The sequence below is a fragment of the Mauremys mutica genome, chromosome 5 (genome assembly GCF_020497125.1).
Source record: "Mauremys mutica isolate MM-2020 ecotype Southern chromosome 5, ASM2049712v1, whole genome shotgun sequence".
Taxonomy (NCBI): domain Eukaryota; kingdom Metazoa; phylum Chordata; order Testudines; family Geoemydidae; genus Mauremys; species Mauremys mutica.
This window is the reverse complement of record NC_059076.1, coordinates 100,901,672-100,922,424: the sequence shown is the minus strand read 5'-3', so window position 1 is coordinate 100,922,424 and position 20,753 is coordinate 100,901,672. Positions and strand designations below refer to the sequence as shown.

Genomic DNA, 20,753 nt, shown 5'->3' with positions numbered 1-20,753 from the left:
CTTACATTTTATATTGTTATGTAACAAAATCCAGACATAAATTATAATTCTACCTTTGCCTGCATTTCTGCTCACAATTCTCACCACTCTCCCTTGGACCACTTCTGTCAATGAATCCTAGCTAAACTCCCCTCCCCACCCCTTCACCTTTCTCTCCATTTTGTCTTCTTGCCTGCTGCTAAACTGCCTTTATGTGTAGAGTTCAGGTTGTGACGCCTTCCTTTTAGGCCTGGTCTACACTAGCCTGTTATTTCAGAATTAGCTGAGTTATTTCGGAAAAAAAAATGATTCCGTCCACATGACCAAACAGGTTTTTTCGTTTTAAAGGGCTCTTTAATTCAATTTCTGTACTCCACCTCAGCAAGTGGAGTAGCACTTAAATCGAGATCGTAATCCCGGGTTAAAGGTATTGTGGACACAAATCGACATTATTGGCCTCCGGGAGCTATCCCAGGAAGCTCCCTTGTGACCGCTCTGGTCAACACTCTCAACTCCAATGCACTAGCCAGGTGGGCAGGAAAAGCCCTGGGAACTATTGAATTTTATTTCCTGTTTGGTCACCAGCAGCACAGGTGACCAGCAGCACAGTCGACCATCACAGGAGATCACACAGTCCCAGATTCGCAGATGAGCCCCAGTATGGTCCAAATGGGAGGTACTGGATCTCATCGCATGCTGGGGAGATGAGTCTGTTATGGCAGAACTACGTTCCAAATAAAGGAACGCAAATACCTATGCTAAAGTCTCCAGGGCCATGATGGAAAGAGGCTACTCCAGGGACACAGAGCAGTGTCGTACAAAAATCAAGGAGCTCAGGCAAGCGTACCAAAAAGCCAGGGAAGCAAACGGGCGCTCTGGGTCACAGCCCCATACATTCCACTTTTACTGTGAGCTCCATGCAATTGTGGGGGGTGATGCCACCACTACCCCACCACTGTCCGTGGACACCTGCAAGGGGGGAGTTGCACAGAGCGAGGAGGAAGAGTCACTGAAGGACGAAGAGGAGGAGGAGGAGGAGGAGGACGACGACAGTGCACAGGCGGCAAGTGGGGAATTCGTTTCCCCCCCTAGCCAGGAACTAATCTTAACGCTGGATCCAATAGCCTCCCCTCACTCCCAATGCGGGCTCCTAGACCATGACCCTGGAGAAGGTACTTCTGGCGAATGAGAGCCTGATCAGAGCCACGTGGTGGGGGTCGGGGGGAACCCAGCCGTGCTGGGTTGTTTGCGTTTACAGTAAATGGCTCATCCCTGCTCTGAGCCTGATCGGAGCCACGTGGTGGCGTGCGGGGAGAGGCGGTGGTTGTTGTGTGCAGTGATCATCCCAGAGAGCCTGCAGGCCCTCCTTTTATATGGCAAACCCACCAGACATTGCTTGCTGTGGGAAAGGGGGCCCAGCAGTTTGAAAGCATTGAAATGAATGTAGAAGAAGCAGAACCCCGCGTGTCCCTAAGGGCTGCCTGCAAGATTAATTCTGTTGCCCGGCCATGTGTGATGGCTTACTCATACCAAAGTGCCCCCTTTGTTCTCTGCAATGTATTTTTTAAAATACTACCCTCCCTTTTTCTCCTCCCGCAGGTGCAAATGTTTCAATGTGGCCCACATCTACTCCATCCCAGAGGCTGGTCCAGATTAGAAGGTGGAAAAAACGAACTCGGGACGACATGTTTGCCGAGCTCATGCACTCCTCCCGCACTGATAGGGCCCAGCTGAATGCATGGAGTCAAACAATTGTGGAGTCCCGTAAAGCATTACAGGAACACGAAGAGAGGAGGGAGGTGTGCAATGAGAACAGGGAGGATGCTATGGTCAAGCTCATGGGGGAGCAAACTGACATGCTCCACTGTATGGTGGAGCTAATGCGGGAAAGGCAGCAAGACCAAAGACTGCCGCTGCAGCCCCTGTATAACCGCCCTCCCTCCTCCCCAAGTTCCATAGCCTCCTCACCCAGATGCCCAAGAACATGAGGCGGGAGGCTATGGGGACCCACACACTCAACCCCAGAGGATCGCCCAAGCACCAGAAAGCTGGCATATGCGAACTTTTGATTTGGTTTCTGGACTTGTCCTTCCCTCCTCCTCCACCCCCATAACTTACCCACCCCCTCCCCCACTCTACCTTATAATTGCTCTCAATGCATTGTGCATCAAATAATAAAGAACAGTTTTTAAACAATTTTGACTTTATTTTCTTTCATATATATAGGGGGTGGGTAACTTCAAACACAACTGTCACACCGTATCCTGGCCAGTCATGAAACTGGCTTTCAAAGCTTCTCTGATGCGCAGTGCATCCTGCTGCGCTCTTCTAATTGCCCTGTTGTCTGGTTGTGTGAAATTGGCAGCCAGGTGAGTTGCCTCAACCTCCCACCCTGCCATAAAAGTCACCCCTTACTCTCACAGATATCGTGGAGCACACAACAAGCAGCAATTACAATTGGAATATTGGTTGTGCTCAGATCTAACCGAGTCAGTAAACTGTGCCAGCGCCCTTTCAAACGTCCAAAAGTACATTCTACCACCATTCTGCACTTGCTCAGCCTATAGTTGAACTTCTCCTTACTACTGTCCACGGTGCCTGTGTACGGCTTCATGAGCCATAGCATTAAGGGGTAGGCTGGGTCCCCGAGGATAACTATAGGCATTTCAACATCCCCAACAGTAATTTTCTGGTCTGGAAAGTAAGTCCCTTCCTGCAGCTGTTCAAACAGACCAGAGTTCCTGAAGATGTGAGTGTCATGCACCTTTCCTGGCCATCCCATATTGATGTCGGTGAAACGTCCCTTGTGATCTACCAGTGCTTGCAGCACCATGGAAAAGTACCCCTTGTGGTTTATGTACTGGCCGCCACAGTGTGCCAGGGCCAAGATGGGAATATGCGTTCCGTCTATTGCCCCACCGCAGTTAGGGAACTCCAGCACATTAAAGCCATCCACACTGGTCTGCACATTTCCCAAAGTCACTACCCTTGATAGCAGCTGCTCAATGATTGTGTTGGCTACTTGCAGCCCAGCAGCCCCTACAGTAGATTTGCCCACTCCAAACTGATTCCCGACTGACCAGTAGCTGTCGGGCCTTGCAAGCTTCAACAGTGCTATGGCCACTCGCTTCTCAATGGTGAAGGCTGCTCTCATTCTGGTGTTTTTGCACTTCAGGGCAGGGGACAGCAAGTCACAAAGTTCCATGAAAGTGGCCCTACACGTATGAAATTTTCGCAGCCACAGGGAATCAACCCAGACCTGCAACACTATGCAATTCGACCAGTCTGTGCTTGCTTCCTGGGCCCAGAATCAGCGTTCCACGGCATGAACCTGGCCCAATGCCACCATGATCTCCCAATCGCCACATGCCATGCTTCTAGGAACGTCTGTGTCCATGTCCTCATAAGTAAAGTAATTGCATTGTCTTCGCTTCCTTGCCCGGTTTTGCAGGTACTGAATATACTGCTGGATAATGCGCGAGGTATTTACAATGGTCAAAACTGCAGCAGAGATCTGAGCAGGCTCCATGTTTGCCACGCAATGGCGCCTGCATAGGTAATCCTTGAAAAAGGGCACGAAATGAGCTGTTCAGTTCAAGGTGGCAGATAAAAGGCAGTAAATGGTTGTCTTCTGTAGCTTCCACAGGAGCCCAGGACAGCTTCCGCTGCTTTCTCCAGATTGTCTGTGCGGCTCTGTTCACGATGGGCGAGAAACAGCAGGGAATTGTTGCCCTCTGTAGCTTCCACAGGAGCCCAGAACCAACAACATGGAAAAAGTGGTGAGAACAGAGTTTGCGGCAGAAGCTGTGTGGCTCTGTTCACGATGGCCGAGAAATGGTGGGAAATGGTTAGATGAAAGAGTAGATAGAAAGAGGAGAGGACATTCGAAGTGGATTCAACATACCAGGAGACAGGTGGTGCACCGTGCTGCACCATCTGCTGGCAGCATGGCGTCTGCCGTAGCTTTCACGGAGGGAAGAGCGAGTGACGGCACACACCCAGAAAAACCGGCGAGAATATTTTTGCCCCATCCACTGGGAGCTTAACCCACAATTCCAATGGGCGGCAGAGACTGCAGGAACTGTGGGATAGCTGCCAGCCTGCCACAGTGCAACACTCCGCCATTCAATGCTAACCTCGGCACTGTGGACACACTCCGCGGAATTCACGCGCTTTAGTGAGGACACATAACATCGAATGTATGAACTCGATTCAGGAAATTCGAATAAAATAACTTTGAATTAATTTCATACTGTAGACGTACCCTCAGATAAAAACACTCACTGCAATATCCTTCCTCCTCAGAGGCTAATCACTTTGAAATGACTCCCCCAAGGGAACAGTCCTCTCCTCCTGAAAGGAATGAGACTTGGTGGTTCTGTGTTTTGGTTTTTAGGTGCCTAAAGTTATATAAATAAACCTTACAAAAAAAGAGAGCTGGTAAATCGTGAAAGTGATCAAATTAGATCACAGTAGTTTCAATGCATTGGGATAACAGGGCAATAGCTCCTCCAACGTTGGTGTATTTAAGTCGCAACTGTGGGCTTGTCTACACTACCTGCCTGATCAGCGGGCAGCGTTCGATCCAGGCTGAGATTTTCAAAGCTGCCTCCAGGATTTGGGTGCCCAAGTCCCGTTACAAGGAGCGACTTGGAAAAGCTCAGCATTCATCGCTTAATAATCTCCCTCAGGGTATGGCTACACTTAAGAGCTGCACAGCGCTCCCACAGCAGCGCTTTGAAGTGAGTGTGGTCGCAGCACCAGCGCTGGGAGAGAGCTCTCCCAGCGCTGCACGTACTCCACCTCCCCGTGAGGATTAGCTAACCTGGCACTTTGCAGCGCTGTAACTTGCTGCGCTCAGGGGGGTGTTTTTTCACACCCCTGAAAGAGAAACTTGCAGCTCTGTAAAGCGCCAGTGTAGCCAAGCCCTCAGTCTGTCAGTCAGCGTTAGAGGCACAGAAGAAAGAGGGGGGAGGAATCACTGAGTCAATTGCACAAAAAGTATCAGAGCCACACAAACAGAGGGGCGTGGCTGGTTGGTTATTTTAAGGGCTGTTCGAATACAAATGACTGATGTCAGCTCGGAGAAGTGTAAAGCCCCGGCGGGGGGCAGGAGCACGCCGCAGCACCCCCAGACCAGGGGAGTCACTGTGCGCGAGGCCCGGGGCCGCGCGCGCCCTGGGCTCCACCAGCCCCTCCGTCCGCGCGTTCTTCAGCCGCTGCAAGCCGCGCCGCGCCGCGCCGCCCTGTCCAGCCCACGAGGTTGTGCTGGCTGGAGCGCGGCTTGGAAAGCTCGAGCAAGCCCCGTTGCATTAGGCAGCAGTTCCAGCGTGACTGGAAGCCAGAGCCAGAGCCCTCCCTCCGCCGACCAGCAGCTGCCCCGCTTCCTCCTCCTCCCTGTCCCAGGGCCTGCCGACGTGGCGGGGCGGGGCGGGGCGGGGCGGGGCAGAGGAAGGAGCCGGGGGCGCGTCGGCCCAGGCACGGCTCAGCTGCGAAGCGGTAAGGAACTACACGATTTCCCCTTCTTCCCCCACTTCTCAGACTGTCTAGAGAGATTTCAAAGGAACTGCCCTGCCCCGGGGGGAACTCGATCCCACCGGCTTTCAGCGGAGCAGAGTTCCTGCCGCTGCTGATTCGTGCCCTGAGAGCGGGGCACGGGCTAGAGCTGGGTTAATAACAGCAAATCCATCCAGCGAGTTGCTTTCCAGGCTTCGCGGCACTTTTCACTGAACTAGGAGCCGACCCGTCGCCCCCAAATATCATTCCTCCACCTCTCCCTGCAGCTGATATTTCCATGGGGTTGTTTAGAATCCCATCAAGGTCAAGTGTGCAGTTAATTAAGGACCCTAACAAAAGGGGAAACAGCTGCTGCTTAAAAACATGCCCACACCTGACGATTTACGAAATACCCTGCGTCAGTGCACACTGAGATTCATTTTGAAATGCCTCTCTGCAGTTGTGCTTTCATCTGTGCTTTTGAGGAACTCTGAACTTTGCATGTAAAACTAGAAACCAGCAGGGGGCACGCTAATCCCAGAGACGAACTACTAAACTACTTGCTACTGCTATTAACGTGTTCTTTTTAAAGTGTGGTGTGGCTTTTAGGGTAGCAGCAGCTGCAAGGAAACAGGAGAGAGAGTGTTTGGAATGCACTCAACTACGGAGCTATCTTTGTTTTCTTACAGCTTCGTGTAGCTTTTCCTAACTTTACACAGGACTGCAAACTTCAAACTGGTATAAGTGGATGCAGCTCCACTAACATCAACAGAGATGTGCCCATTTACAGCATGTGTGAACATGGCCCTGAATTTTCCTTCTTGAAACTTACAGAAGAATGGTTCCATGTGCTTAGTTTAGATACAGAGGAGCTAACTGATTCCATTACTTTTTAATGTGAATGTAGGCTTCTTTTTTGTAGGATCATGTGCATGACCACCTGAATTACACATTATGCTGGGTTGAAACATTTTCATTGCTGTTTTTGTTTCCTTTCATTCTGCAAACTGTTTTTAGCCCCTGTCTAGTAGAATGCTGTATACCTACCTAGCTCATTGGGGAAGGGGTTTAACTGACCAATTGCACTCACTTGTGATGAACTTAGGTGAGTTTCCAAATATAGGATCCACTCCTGTAAAGTCGTATGTATGTATGTATGTATGTATCACTCAAATTTACAAGTGTATATAAATCTTTGCGAGATTAGGTTCATAATTAAGCTATTAGTGCTAAATTATGCCATCATATACATGCACATAATTCCACTGAATTCAATGGAAGTTGCGTGCAAATATCTCTGGATAGAATCTGTCCTTTAACTAGAAACAAACTATTTCTCATCATGTAATGCCACCAGAATCATCAGCCAGTGAACACCATTAAAACTTAGACAGAATATATCCGTACTTCCGCATTTGTGGTATTTGCTATACTCATAATGGCAAACTTTGCTAACACTGTGATAAATGTAACCAGTGTGAGTTGTAAATGCATTTTTCCAAAGATAAGTAAATAACAATATAAACCAATAATTAAAATGTCACCAAGTGCTTGCTGTTTATCTGTGACTTTTATTGTTCATTGACTGTCAGTGGTATTCATGGAACTATACAGACACAGAGGAAGACTCATCTCTGCCCCAAGGATGCTGCATTGAAAATTGGATAAACAATACACTTCAGACTCCTAAATTCACTGAACAGGATTTGAATTCTCACCTCCAGCATTGCTGTAGCTGCAGCTTTGAATACAAACTTTAATAAACCACACCATTTTGGAGAAATAAGGTGGGTGAGGTAATATTTTTTTATTGGACCAAGTTCTGTTGGTGAAAGTGACAAGCTTTGAGCTACAAAGAGCTTTTCCTCAAGTCTGGAAAAGGTTCTCAGGGTGTCACAGCTGACTATAAGGTGGAACAAATTGTTTAGCGTAAATAATTAACACACATTCTAAGGGTATGTCTATACTGCAATTAAAAACCTAATGGCTGGTTTGTGTCCACTGACTTGGGCTCGTGGGGCTTTGGCTCACGGGGCTGTTTAATTGCAGTGTAGACATTCAGGTTCAGAGACCTTGCAATGGGGAATGTCCCCCAGAATGTGTACATCACAATTAAACAGCCCCTGAGCCTGAGTCCTATGAGCTTGAATCAGCTGACACAGGCCAGCCCCGGGTTTTTTATTGTAGTATAGACATACCCTAAGCGACCATTCAAAGTGAAGACTAAAAGCTCTTGGGAACAGGGATCAGGTCTTGTGTGTGCAGTGCCAGGCATACTGTTGTTGCTCAACCAATAGATAACTATGAGCCCTGTACAGTACACCCTTTGGACTCTGCCATTGCCACTCCTTCCTCAGGTGCAGTAATTGCTGGATATTCACTCCTTTCCCCTCATGGATTTTCGTTATACAATCTGCACAGAACTTCTCTACACTGGATGGTTTTGTTGTTTTTTTTTAATTTCCATCCCTAACACCTGTGTAATTCCTGTTCAGATCAGGAGTAGATCACATGGCCATTAAAATGCTGATAGTCACTCTGCCCCAGCATTCTCTGTTGCTCCACAGGTGGAAGCAATAATGTGAAATTTTAAGAAAAGAGGTCTAAAGCAGGGATTGGCAACCTTTGGCACACGGCCCACCAGAGTAAGCTCCCGGCGGGCTGGGTCAGTTTGTTTACCTGCCGCGTCCGCAGATTTGGCCGATCATGGAACCCACTGGCCTGCGCTGCTTCCCGCCAGTGGGCGCTGCAATTGGCTGAACCTGCGGATGTGGCAGGTAAACAAACCAGCCCGGCCCACCAGGGTGCTTACCCTGACAGGCCGCGTGCCAAAGGTTACCGATCCCTGGTCTAATGTATACAAAGCCGTAATCTTTTCTGGATCAGTCAGAGAGACCAGATTCAGGAATTGATAACTTTCTCTGTTTGCAAAGAACCAGAGTCAGAAATGTTAATTGTCTCCCATGTTGCTATTTTAAGTAAGAAGTGCAAGTTAAAAGCTGCATTACACAGCAGGTAAAGTGCTGCTGAAAACAACTGTACCAGTTGTTTGTTGTCTTTTTCAGCATGAGGACAATTGGAGGAGGAAAGTAATTCAGTGAAGTGAAGGGGAAGTGGGAAAAACAAATACTCTTTAAATGTATAACAAACAAAAAATGACAACCCTGCCCCAAACAGGCATACTGCACCCTCAATAAAAACCAACAAACCTGGGCTGTGCCCAACCGTCTGTAGATGTGAGTTCCAGAATAGAGAGCTACTGAAACCACTTGAAATTCTAGGGACATAGACTCCCAAAACACCATCCAAATAGCAAACATCTTGAACAAATCATGGAGAAGCCATTTCAGTAATGAATGCCTGCTGAAAAACTAATGGCTGCTGAAACCATGCCCTCACCTGCCTTCAAGTTCGCTCCCCAACCCAATGCACTAACAGGACCACTATTTCATTTAGATTAAGCTTCTGACACCACCCTCTCATCCAATTCTTAATCAGTTGGTCTGGAAACTATCATGTGGGACTGATGAAAATGAAACCTAGAGCCTGCATGTCCTCTGCATGCCAATGGCACTGCAGCCCAAATCATCTCACTCCCAATGGCCTTACATTCACCTCTTAACAGGAAAGGAGATGAAAATAAATCTCTATGGCAGTTCTGACAAGAGATCCTTCAGGACAAATGAACAATTCCCCCAAAACACTCTCTGGGGCCTTTTGGAGAGAAAAGAATGGAACCACTTGAGTGATGTCCTCTGTACTTCTTAGGATGTGATCTTTCAAGCTGCTTAGAGCCCTCATATCTCACTCGTCTCACAGGATCAGACTCCAATCTACCTATATATTTTTCTGCATACATGCAATTTCATTAACTTACAATCATCATGTGATTTTAACTTAAAATGTTGCTATTTCCTATGAGACTATAAAGGACTGAAAATGAGCTAATGTTAACAAGAATTAACTGAAAAGTGAAGGAAAAAGTTTTAATTTCAGATATGTAAGGATTAACTCTCCTCTCTGGTTTTCTGCCAGTTTAACTACTCCTAATTTATACCAATGTAAGCAAGATCAGAATCCAGCCAGTTCTGCTTCAATCATATCAATCAGATTCTTTGTATAGTCTTTCATTACAAATATGTCTATATATAACTCAAGTAGCCAAAATCCAAAGTGTGAGTTACCAACAGTTAGAATGAATTACATTCCTAAGTGATATAACCAACTTCATATACCAGAAAAAGCTTGAATGTGGAGTTCACTTATTTATTGCATGTAAAATTTTCTATCACTTTAATTACTGGTTTAAAAAAAAACATTAAAAACATGAGAGAGCACCAGATTTGTGTGGAACAGAAGTACATTTGGGCCTAAAATGAGGAATGTACCTACTAAAACTGTATACTTGACAGTTACGTATTCATATTTGAAAACTCACTGTCATTGTAAATCTGAAGTAACTCCATGGGAGCTAAGGATCCTACATTTGTGTAAAACTGGTATGAGAGAAGAATCAAGCCCAATATATCTGAAAAGCAGTTCTCCTTCATTTGTCTTTCAAGACCTACATTCAGATAATTTCTCTGCAGCAGCTGATGATATTACAAACTGCTAAATTTCAATAGTGTTCACTTACGTAGTACGGAAGAACAGTTCCTTTCACTACAAAAATTACTGGGTGAAGTTCTCTGGACTGAGTTATACATACAGTCAGACTGGATGATCAGAGTATTCCTGTCTGTCCTTAAAATCTATTAATTATTTTCCAGTGCTCTCTCCCCTGTTGTGCTGTATATGATTGTGTTCTCAGCAACCTTGCAGGTAAAACAGACTTCTGAATTGTCAAGTCATGTCACCTGTGGCTCTAGGTAATTAGTAAAGAGCTGAGTTTGAATAGATGCATCTATATTTCCTGTTTGCATATATATCCTGCTCTGAATTCTTAATAGATTTTCAGTTTTTCTTTAAATGCTTTTCCCTCAAGCTTTACGTGTGCATCAGCTGCCTACACTCACTATGCCTGATTCCGATCCCATCTCATTGAGCCTTTCAGGAGGTGCAGCAGAGAAGGTGCAGTCCAGGAGGAATATCATGCAAAGATGGCTTTACACCATCTTTTTGTCTTTTGGATTCCAGGCTGCTTTGGGAACCAGAGTAGTCCCCAGTAGAAGTTAGAGCAGCTCCAGTGCCTGCTTTTACCTAGCATTACCCAGGCTAGCCAATCAGACCTGTCTGGGCAGTCTCTGTCCCAGGTCTGCCCGCAGTACGCTCATGTGGAGGGCTTTAGGGCTGCAAATACTAAATGAATTTCAGAGAAATTCCCCCCAGAGCCCACTGCATGGCACCTTTACACCATACAGTGTAAAGGGGCCACAAGAGCTGGAATCAGTCCATTGACTTCAGTAGAGTTACTCCTAGCTTTCATCAGTACAGAATCAGACTCACTGTAAGTGGGATTTGCAAGAGCTGGAAGAGTCACAAAATACACTTTTAAGAATGGACTGCATGCACCCTCACTGCTAATGAAGAGCACATTTTTATACATCAAAATGCATGTTTTATAGCAGCTTTCATACAAATAGTACTTGAAAATGCTTTACAGAGTTCTGGTTCTGGTTCAAAGTTTAAAAAATGACTGTAGAAAAGAAAAATTCAGTTTTCACATGAGATTAGAATATGGATGACATGTAGGACAGAGGGGGGCTGCTTTTCTTGCACTTGCATTGGTGAGATAATGGGAGGGACCTAGCAGAAGCCAATGCTAAACACGCAAACAGAATTTCAGTAACTCAGCCAGAGGCTATGGACCTACTACAGGAGTGTGTGGGTGAGGTTTTGTGGCCGGCAATGTGCAAGAGGTCAAACTAGATGATCATAATGGACCATCTGGCCTTAGAGTCTATTAGTCTATAATGTGAAGAAAAGAAAAAGACTGGGACAAGGCTATATAGGGTTTTAAGTCTGCAAGATTTCTTTATATTAAGCAATCAAGTGTTCATTACATGGACTATATGTCTTCTCCTTGATCTCTGCCTGCATCTCTCATTGACATCAATGGGAGTTCCTCCAAGATCAAGGGCTATAACTAGCCTTCACAAATGAACCCTGATGATTTCTATAGATGAAACACTGCAAATTTACAACACAGATTTCTGTAGTCTTCTATGTCATTATTAGCATGCTGTGTATCTGCAGTTGGAAGGCGAGGAAGGCTATCTATTTCAGTTCCTTTGTGTCATTTAAGAGTTTATGGGATTTGAAATTACTTTGATTAGTTAATATAAATATACTTATTTCTTTGCTTTTTTTAAACAGAAATAAAAATGTCTGACTCAAGTGATGCAATACCCACTGAAGGAAAACCTGAAGTAATGGCAATGCTTAGCAGTGATGTGTTGGCTAATGATGCAGCAGAACACAGTGAAACAGCTAGGATCTTGCATGGGTCTTCCCAAGAAGAACAGAGACAAGTTTCTCATAATACTAGTAATGGACACGAAGGGGACATGGTTATCAGTGAAAATCCTTTGACTGCAGAAGTAATTGCAAATCAGCCTTCCAGTGGAGAGGTGACTGAAAACATACCTACTGACTGCAGTGAGTCTGTGAGCCTTGATCCTGAACCCGCGTCAGAAATGACACCAAATGAACAAAGCAGTCCGGTAAGTAATCTTGCCACTTTCTTCCAAAACATCTTTCCTTCATGGTAATTAGCTTTCTGTAGGACAGAATCATGAGCATGTTTCCCCACTTTGTGCGAAGGACAGGATGCTATAAAAATAATATATTCATTGCACTAGCATCTTGCTATGAAATAATCATGGCCAATTTTTTACAAAAACCTAGGAAATCATACCAAAAATATCTGTGTTAAAATAATACTGTTTAGGTTGCAGTGAAGCACTCCAAAGTTAGGAAAAGTCAGATTTGCCCATGTAACATTAATTTGACCCCCCTGAGCGTATGCACTATGATAGTCTTTAATTTCTCCCACACCCCGGTTCATTCAGTGCACAGGATGGACCAAAAAGTGGGCAGAATTGGATCACGTATGCAATTATAAATTGGTGCTTCCTTATTTCTGAGTTCTTGACTTTGCAACCTATACAATGTCCTAGGAATGTGTTTGTTTTCAAATTTACATTGTGATAGCACCTGCAGGCCTTAATCAGATTTGGGCCACATTGTAGAACTGTACAAACATACAATAATGACAGTTCCTTCCCCGAAGAGATGACAGTCTAAGTTTAACCCTATACAGCAAAGCATTTAGGTGTGTGCTTAATCCCATTGAGTTCAGTGAGACTGCTTTGCTGAATAGGGCCCTTTAAAGATAAGACATGACAGATGGACAAACACAAGCTCAAAAGCAAGAGGATGTTTTCCTAAACTAGCTATATTTGCTATTTTTAGCTAATTGGTAGTCATAGCCACAATTCACCATCTGTTTAACCATTATCAGCTGGCACTTCTATTGTATGTTCCATAGAGCTCATTTACAAAATCTTGAAATATTTCAGTTATTATTACTATTGATTTATTTATATTATTATTACCCACTACTTTGAAAATTATAGTTAATTAGCCATAATAAAACAGTGAGACATCTGAAATTAAAGTATCTTTGGCTGTTGAGGGTTCTTTTCTACTTCAGCTGAGAGCACAGAACTGCTTACTTTAGTAGCAATATTGCTATTGCTTGTGAATATAGTGTTTGCTACACCTGTAAAAGCAAAAGTTGTTTACTTTATTTTTTCATGTCAGCAGAATAGAATCCAGGACACACTCTGCAGCTTCTTCATGTTATATTGTAAACTAAGAGGATGTCTGATCAATTACAAACAAGGAACTGTAGGCCAAGGACTGGAGGAAAGAGATTATTTACTCTGCCCCTTTGAAAATGGATGAAGAAGTTCAAGCACATGTACCTTTTCTAATAAACCTGTTTTCCTGGCCAAAGGTCCAGTACATTTTGAAGCTAGGTTACAAAGAAGTAGTATAGAGGTTCTAACAAGGCTATTGGTTTCTTAGCCTTATTAAAATGTGAAATACTGAAAATAGTCTAATACGATAATCTTAGTTGTTACAAATTATTTTCTTGAGAAAGGGAATGTAGGACTGTATACCATAGCTTCTCCACGCCTGCCACAGAAGCTTAAGCTTTCACCAGAAACCTCAATCTAAAGTGCAATGCAATGGACAGTACGTAAAATAATGTAACACTGCAACATCACCATTGCATATAAGCCAGTATCTTCTCTTGGGTGTATCTTCCCACAGATTCCCTGATGGCATTACTGTTGAATCACAAACGTAATTATATTGTATTTTCTGCCTGGTGCCATCATTTATTACATGCTGGATTCTGTTTTCTAATGTTGGTTATTTTTCCTCCTGTCTTTGGGTAACATAAATTTCTGACTTAATATTTTCTTCTGTAGGCTTTGGACTCCTCTCCTAAAGGAAGTGGATGGGGAGCTTGGGGATCCTGGGGCAAATCTCTGCTGTCAACAGCCTCTGCCACAGTTGGTAAGTGTTCGACCATTGAAGGTTGTGGCATCACTGGAAAGTACTTTTAAATCAGAGTTTTAATGCAGGTTGGCATAGTTAAATGCTCTTAAAGGCAACAATTAATGTCAGAGTGGTTGCTTACACTTGTAAGATTTATAAGTAATCTTATCCTGATTTGAATGACAAAATTACTGGGCTATCATGACCTTTGTAATGTAGAAGAAAGAGGGATTTTCTTCTTGTAAATCATTTTGGCTTTCACGGAAAGTCCAAGGTCCAATAAACTACCCATTGGGTTTCAGAGAGCATGAGGAGATCCTGAATCTTTTTTTTTTTAATTGTAAGCCTCTTTTAACTTCTAATATCTCTTCAAACTTCAAATCCAACCTAAGTCGCTAGTGACCAAAATATGTTACATTATCAATTTCTTATGTGACATGAGTTTGTGGTTTCAGGTAGCCATATTACAAAGACACCAGTCTAATTTTCATCCTTACTGGAAGTCTTAAAAGAGAGGCTAAGAACTGAGTGGGTTTGAAGACTGAATTAACCTTCCCACTCTTCAAGATGGTATCAGGGTTGAGGCAAATTGAGAGAACAGTGTTGGAGAAACTTTCACTGCTATTGCTCATTCATATTCTTCATTCTCTTTGGGCAGTCTGGCTGGCATCTTTCACAAACAGCGAAAGGTTAAAAAGTCACCTTTTACCCATGCTGACCATAGAGTCATAACTGAGAAATCACAGTATTTTCATTTGATTATATTCATACAAATCACCATTTAAATCCTAGATTTTTGGGAGTGGGCTCTACTAACATCCAAATGTACTATCATTCCTTGAATTAATGTAGGTTTGATAAAGTGAATAAAATATAAGCTATGTAAAGTAATAGGCATTAAACATTGAGAATTTTCTATGTAATAGCAAGCTCATGGCACGAGCAGGAACTTTGTGTATGTTATGATTATTTAGGCATTTCAAGGAATTTAAGAAATGCATGCAGTGAGTTTAGTCATGTTAGATTAAAACAAAAATGTATATGCTTTGAACAGAAAGGAAACGCAGTATTCCCATGTTTATACTTTATATACATATAATAGCATTGCTGCTACAAATAACACATGTGCAAAGTCTTTCATATAAGTACTGCTGACCTCTGACTGTAATCCCCTAATAGGTAGTTTCTTGCATGGGGAAACAAATATGTACTAGTCGACTCTTCAATCTAACAGAGAAAGGTATAAAATGATCACACTGCTGGAACTTGCAGCTAGACAAATTCAGACAGGAAATAAGGTATACATTTTTGACAGTGAGAGTAATGAAGCATTGGAACAATTTCTCAAGAGTCATGGTGGATACTCCATCACTGACTATTTTTAAATAAAGATTAGATGTTTTCTAAAGGATCTGCTCTAGGAATTACTTTGGGGGAAGTTCTATGGCCTGTGTTAAACAGGAGGTCAGACTAGCTGTTCACAATGATCCCTTCTGTTTTGGAATCTGTGAATCTCTTAATATAACCAAGGAATATGCAGGAGACCTGTGGGTACTGAAATACAAAACATTCTTCCAAGCAAGTGAGATGTGCCATGCAATAGTCTTCTTATTTCAATTACCCAATTTGCTTACTATTATTATATCTGTATTTTCACACAGTACTCAGAAAGTTTCTGTATTTGATGATATAATGGCTAGAATGCATCTTTATCACTGTTTTTTTTACTAAACGAAATACAGTAACTCCTCACTTAACATCTTCCTGGTTAACGTTGTTTCGCTATTCAGTTGCTGACCTATTGGAGAACATAAAGTCCTGCAATATTCCCTTATAACATTGTTTGGCTCCACCCACTCCGCCTGCACGGGACTCCTGCCCAGGAGCGGGGTTGGGGCACGGGGGATTGCCCTGCTCTGCCTGTCTGGCATTCCAGCTGGGGAGCAGGCAAGCCTCCATGCCTCCACACTGCTCCCCGGCAGGAGCCCTGAGTGGGTGGGCGGAACAGGACAAGCCCCCGTGCCTGCTTCCTGGCAGGAGCCCCGGGTGGGCGGAACGGGGCAAGCCCCTGCGCCTCGACCCCAGTCCCCCGCAGGAGCCCCAGGCAGATGGAATGGGACAAGCCCCATGCCCTGACCCTGCTCCCCAGCTGGAATGCCCGGTGGGCGGAGCAGGGCAAGCCCCCACGCCCTGACCCTGCTACGCCCCTGCCTCAACCAAGCTTCACAATTAGCCTTGGTGAGAACAGTGTTAAATTGTTTGTTTAAAATTATTTAAAACTTATACTGTATAGGTATATAATGTCTTTTGTCTGTCAGAAAAAATTTCCCTGGAACTCAACCCCCTCATTTACATTAATTCTTATGGGGATATTGGATTCGCTTAAAATCATTTAGCTTAAAGTTGCATTTTTCAAGAACATAACTAGCACGTTAAGTGAGGAGTAACTGTATTTACTCCACTATGTGACCAAGTTATTGTCTAATGGTTCTCCTACACTGGATATAAATCTTATCACTACTACAACTCAGTTCATCTCCCTTGTGTGTATGCATTATGATACTATCTTTAATTGCAAGATCACATACTATTTTTTCCTCAGGACTCCTGCCTCTTTCAGTGCACAGGATGGACCTACTCTAAGGATGAATCAGGGTTGTTAGTGAAGGAGGCTATTGTCTGTAGGATCTCTGCTTCATTTGTTTCTGAATGTGTGTAGTCAGGAGCGCCGCCAGCTTTTTTGGCACCCTAGGCGGTGGAAGGTCCCGCCCCCGAAATACCGCCCCGAGAGAGGCGGCGGAAGGTCCCGCCCCTGAAATACCAAAGACAACCGGGGCAGCCGTGGTTGCCACCCCACAATGTTAGTGCCCTAGGCGACTGCCTAGGTCGCCTAATGGGTTGTGCCGGTCCTGTGTGTAGTGAATGAGGCAGGGGATTGCAAGAAGAGAAAGAATAGTCTCATGCTTAAGCAGGGCCGGCTCCAGCTTTTTTGCCGCCCTAAGTGGCGAAGGAAGGGGAGGGAAAAAAGGCCGCGATCCACTGCGCCGCTTCATTCTTCAGCATCAATTCGGCGGCCGGTCCTTCCCTCCGAGAGGGACTAAGGGATTCGCTGCCGAATTGCCACCGAAGACCCCTTCCATTGTCTGCCCCAAGCACCAGCTTGCTGCGCTGGTCCCTGGAGCCAGCCCTGTGCTTAAAGCAGTTGAATGCTGCCCTGGAGAATCGGATTCTAATCCTGCCTCTTCCCCAGAGTTCCTGTGTAATATTAAACCAAACAATTCACATGTGGTCACTAATCGTTTTTCTTAATTTTCTGGGTGCTCGACTTGAGACCCTGGGCTCTGATTTGCAGAAGTGCTGAGCCCTCACCACTGCAGCTAAAGAACTGGGAACTGTGCTTTGAATATATAAAGTGCAATCTCCCTTGTGTGTATGCATTATGATACTATCTTTAATTGCAAGATCACATACTATTTTTTCTGAATTCTGAATTTACTCTGTATTCTGAAAAATCAAGTGTTGGGCATCTCAGATTGGATACATAAAACTAGTAGATACTTTTGACCTTAATCTCTCTGTGCCACAGTTCCTGATCTATAAAATGGGGATAATACCAGGACCCAACCTTACAGGGTGTTGTGAAAATAAATTAATTAATAATATTAATAAAGTACTCAGATACTATAGTGAAGAGAACTATAGAAAAGCCCATTAGGAAATTAATAAATATGTTTTCAGAGCAAGGTATGAATAGTGTACAGTAAGTAAGACATGGGGCCACACTTTGAAGAATAAGGAGAAAACAAAATATTGAATAACTGATCCTTAAGAGAGCACCATCCATCCCGTGCACTGAATGAGGCAAGGATCCTGTGGAAAAAATAGCATGTAATGAAGACAGTATCATAATCCAATTTCCTAGGGTGCTGAAATAAGGCTACACAGGCAACCTATATTCTGGTATTTCCTAATGTAAGTGTGCTTGTCTTTGCAACTTTAATAATGTTCTTGTAACATAGGATTTTTTTTGTGTGTGAGATAAATATATCTAATTAAAAATGTCTCCCTCTTTGTATATGGAAGGCAACTGGGACTTGATGACCTCTAGCCTTTCTGATATTCTTGTTATGTACTGCTGTCTCTGAATTGTATGCTGAAATTATCTAAGTAGGGCCAAATCCAATCCTTAGTTATATGTTGGAAATAACTGGCATGTAACAGGCATTTAACTGAGAGCAGCATTTAACTTGCAAAACAGAATGCTGTCCTCAGTTGCACATGCACATTTCTCATTAAGGTAATTAAGAGAGATACCTTTATCTGATGGTAAAATGCAGCCCTTCAGTACTAAAACAGAGACATGATGTATGGTATGAAGAGACATTAAAAAGAATGCCATTGTTTAGAGAGAAGATGAGTATGAGGGATATGATAGAAGTATATAAAATAATTCATGGTATAGAAAATATCATACCATTAGATGATTAGATTAGGGGGTTAGTCTATATGTCCCTTGCAGTCCCTTCTAACCCTATGATTTTATACTTACCCTCATAGTTACCTTTTCTCATAGTAGAAGAACAAGGGGACATTCCGTGAAATTGAAAGTAAGCACATTTAAAACTAGTAAAAGGAAATACTTTTTTTAAACACATAATTGACCTGTCGAACTCACTGCCACCAGATATAATTGGAGCCAAGAGCTTTGTATCCAAGGGTTTAGAAAAGGATTAGACATGGGATTAGGATGAATACTCACAGTTACCAAGATAAAATTGAAACATTGTTATATGAGATATAAGCAGCGGCAGCTCCAAGCACCAGTGCTCAAAGCGCGTGCCTGGGGCGGCAAGCCGCGGGGGGTGCCCTGTCGGTCCCTGCGAGGGTGGCAGTCAGGCAGCCTTTGGCGAGGAGGTCCGCCGGTCCCGCGGATATGGCGGCAATTCGGTGACGGGTATGCCAAAGCTGCGGGACCGACGGACTTCCCGCAGGCACGCCGCTGAAGGCAGCCTGCCTGCCATGCTTGAGGCAGCAAAAAAGCTAGAGCCGCCCCTGGATATGAGCCCCCATGCTTCCAGGCGTAAGTCAGACTCTGCTTACTTGGGGTTAGGAAGAAATTCCCCCTACAGACAGGCTGTTTCTTAATTGTCCATTATAGGAATTTTTGCTCCCAACTCTAAAGTATTTATTGCTGTACACTGTCAGAGCCCTGGTCTACACACAGCCCCGGGGTCGAACTAGGGTACGCGAATTCAGCTACGTGAATAACGTAGCTGAATTCGAACTACCCTAGTTCGAATGACTTACCCGTCCAGACGCCGCGGAAGCGAACTCCGCGGCTCCAAGGTCGACTCTGCCAACTCCTCCTGCCGCGGTGGAGTACCGGAGTCGACCGCGGCGCTTCCGGAGTTCGAACTATCGCGTCTAGATCAGACGCGATAGTTCGAACTCCGAGAAGTCGAACTCGCCGCGTCGACCCGCGCGGTAAGTATAAACGTACCCAGAGACAGGATATTGGACTAGATGTACCACAGATTTGAGCAGTATTATAATTCCTATATAGAGAGGAAATGGTGCAAAGCTTTTTATACTATCAGTAGGAATCTTTGCAACGTATCTTCTTTTTATTGAATATTTATTATTCTCCTTAAAAATATTCCATTGAGTAGCTGAGTAATTCATCCCACACTTCCTCTGTCATCCGTTCCAATATAACAGAAAACAGACATCACATGATGCAATCCACTTGAATGTTGCTCATTTTCCATTAATGTAGCAAGTGTTACAAACAGAGCCACTTTTCGCATACTAAAACTAGCAGCAACATCTTAGATTTGGACTTCGCTATTTCTTAGTAATCTCATTTCTGTAACGGGCTTGCTTGTTCCCAGTCAAGCATGACAAATGTTTACTGTCCTTTGCTTTATTTGTTATAAATTGCTCTGTGTAAAAGTAGCTGAAATGGTTGCACAGTTGTGATTGACCAGTTAACATTTCAAAGGGCTCACAGCTTCTCAAGGATGACTGAAATGGATGTTCATTATCCTTCAAGCCCTGATTTAGCACTTCCAAACAGATTAGCATTTTTACAGTATGGCAGTAATTTGCTTTGCATTGTTGTTGGTTTCTAGCAGCAGTTTCTGTGTGGATTCAATCTTCTTTCTCTACTTATTTATTTTGACATATACAAACAATTGTTTTTTTAAGAAAATGTCCTTCATCTCCAAAGTAACCTTGACATTTATCTGGTCTTGTTGGGCTCCCACTCTTCTCAGCATCCCCACTGGCGTTGTAGGTGACACAGTGCTAAACAAAAAGCTTTCATAATGCCTTTTGATTGGTAACACTTACAACCTGAACCATGGTCAGTATTTGACACTAGATGTCACAGTAATTAAATGCTTAAGGATATGGGGGAGAGAATGAAGTAGGTTGCCGTTTAATGAGGTAAGAAGATTTTTGTTTAAAAGCATGCTGGGTCTGAGTCTCTCCTTGCTGGCACCAGCATAAATCAAGAGTAGCTCTATTGAAGTCACTGAGAAGAGAATCAGTCCCACTATGGCGTGAACAGCATAACATTGCATTGTGTCACAAATATATCCATTTGCTTTGCCCTTTCCCCCTCCTTCTCTAAAATGGTCATGTTTTTAATGAATCAACAACAGTGCATCCTGATATTTTATTGCTTTATATTAGTGCATTACATACGTTATATATTTGTTTCACTTATGATGTTGGACTGGCTTCATATCCTACCAAAGCCTAAT

The 20,753-nt window shown here is 43.9% G+C and overlaps 2 protein-coding genes across 8 annotated transcripts in view; one reads left to right on the top strand and one right to left on the bottom strand.

The window, feature by feature from the left end:
- Positions 1 to 5,772, bottom strand: part of LOC123371454 (toll-like receptor 1) — a 51,666-nt gene extending 45,894 nt beyond the window's left edge. For both annotated transcript variants that reach the window (XM_045019098.1, XM_045019099.1), the window contains exon 1: positions 5,577 to 5,772. The gene's annotated coding sequence lies outside the window, so the exon portion shown is untranslated. The remainder of the gene's footprint in view (positions 1 to 5,576) is intronic.
- Positions 5,412 to 20,753, top strand: part of FAM114A1 (family with sequence similarity 114 member A1) — a 62,536-nt gene continuing 47,194 nt past the window's right edge. For all 6 annotated transcript variants that reach the window (XM_045019107.1, XM_045019106.1, XM_045019105.1 and 3 more), the window contains exons 1-4: positions 5,412 to 5,478; positions 7,068 to 7,262; positions 11,791 to 12,137; positions 13,917 to 14,004. In XM_045019107.1, the coding sequence (XP_044875042.1) occupies positions 11,799 to 12,137; positions 13,917 to 14,004 (427 nt within the window). In that variant the 5' untranslated portion in view covers positions 5,412 to 5,478; positions 7,068 to 7,262; positions 11,791 to 11,798. The remainder of the gene's footprint in view (positions 5,479 to 7,067; positions 7,263 to 11,790; positions 12,138 to 13,916; positions 14,005 to 20,753) is intronic.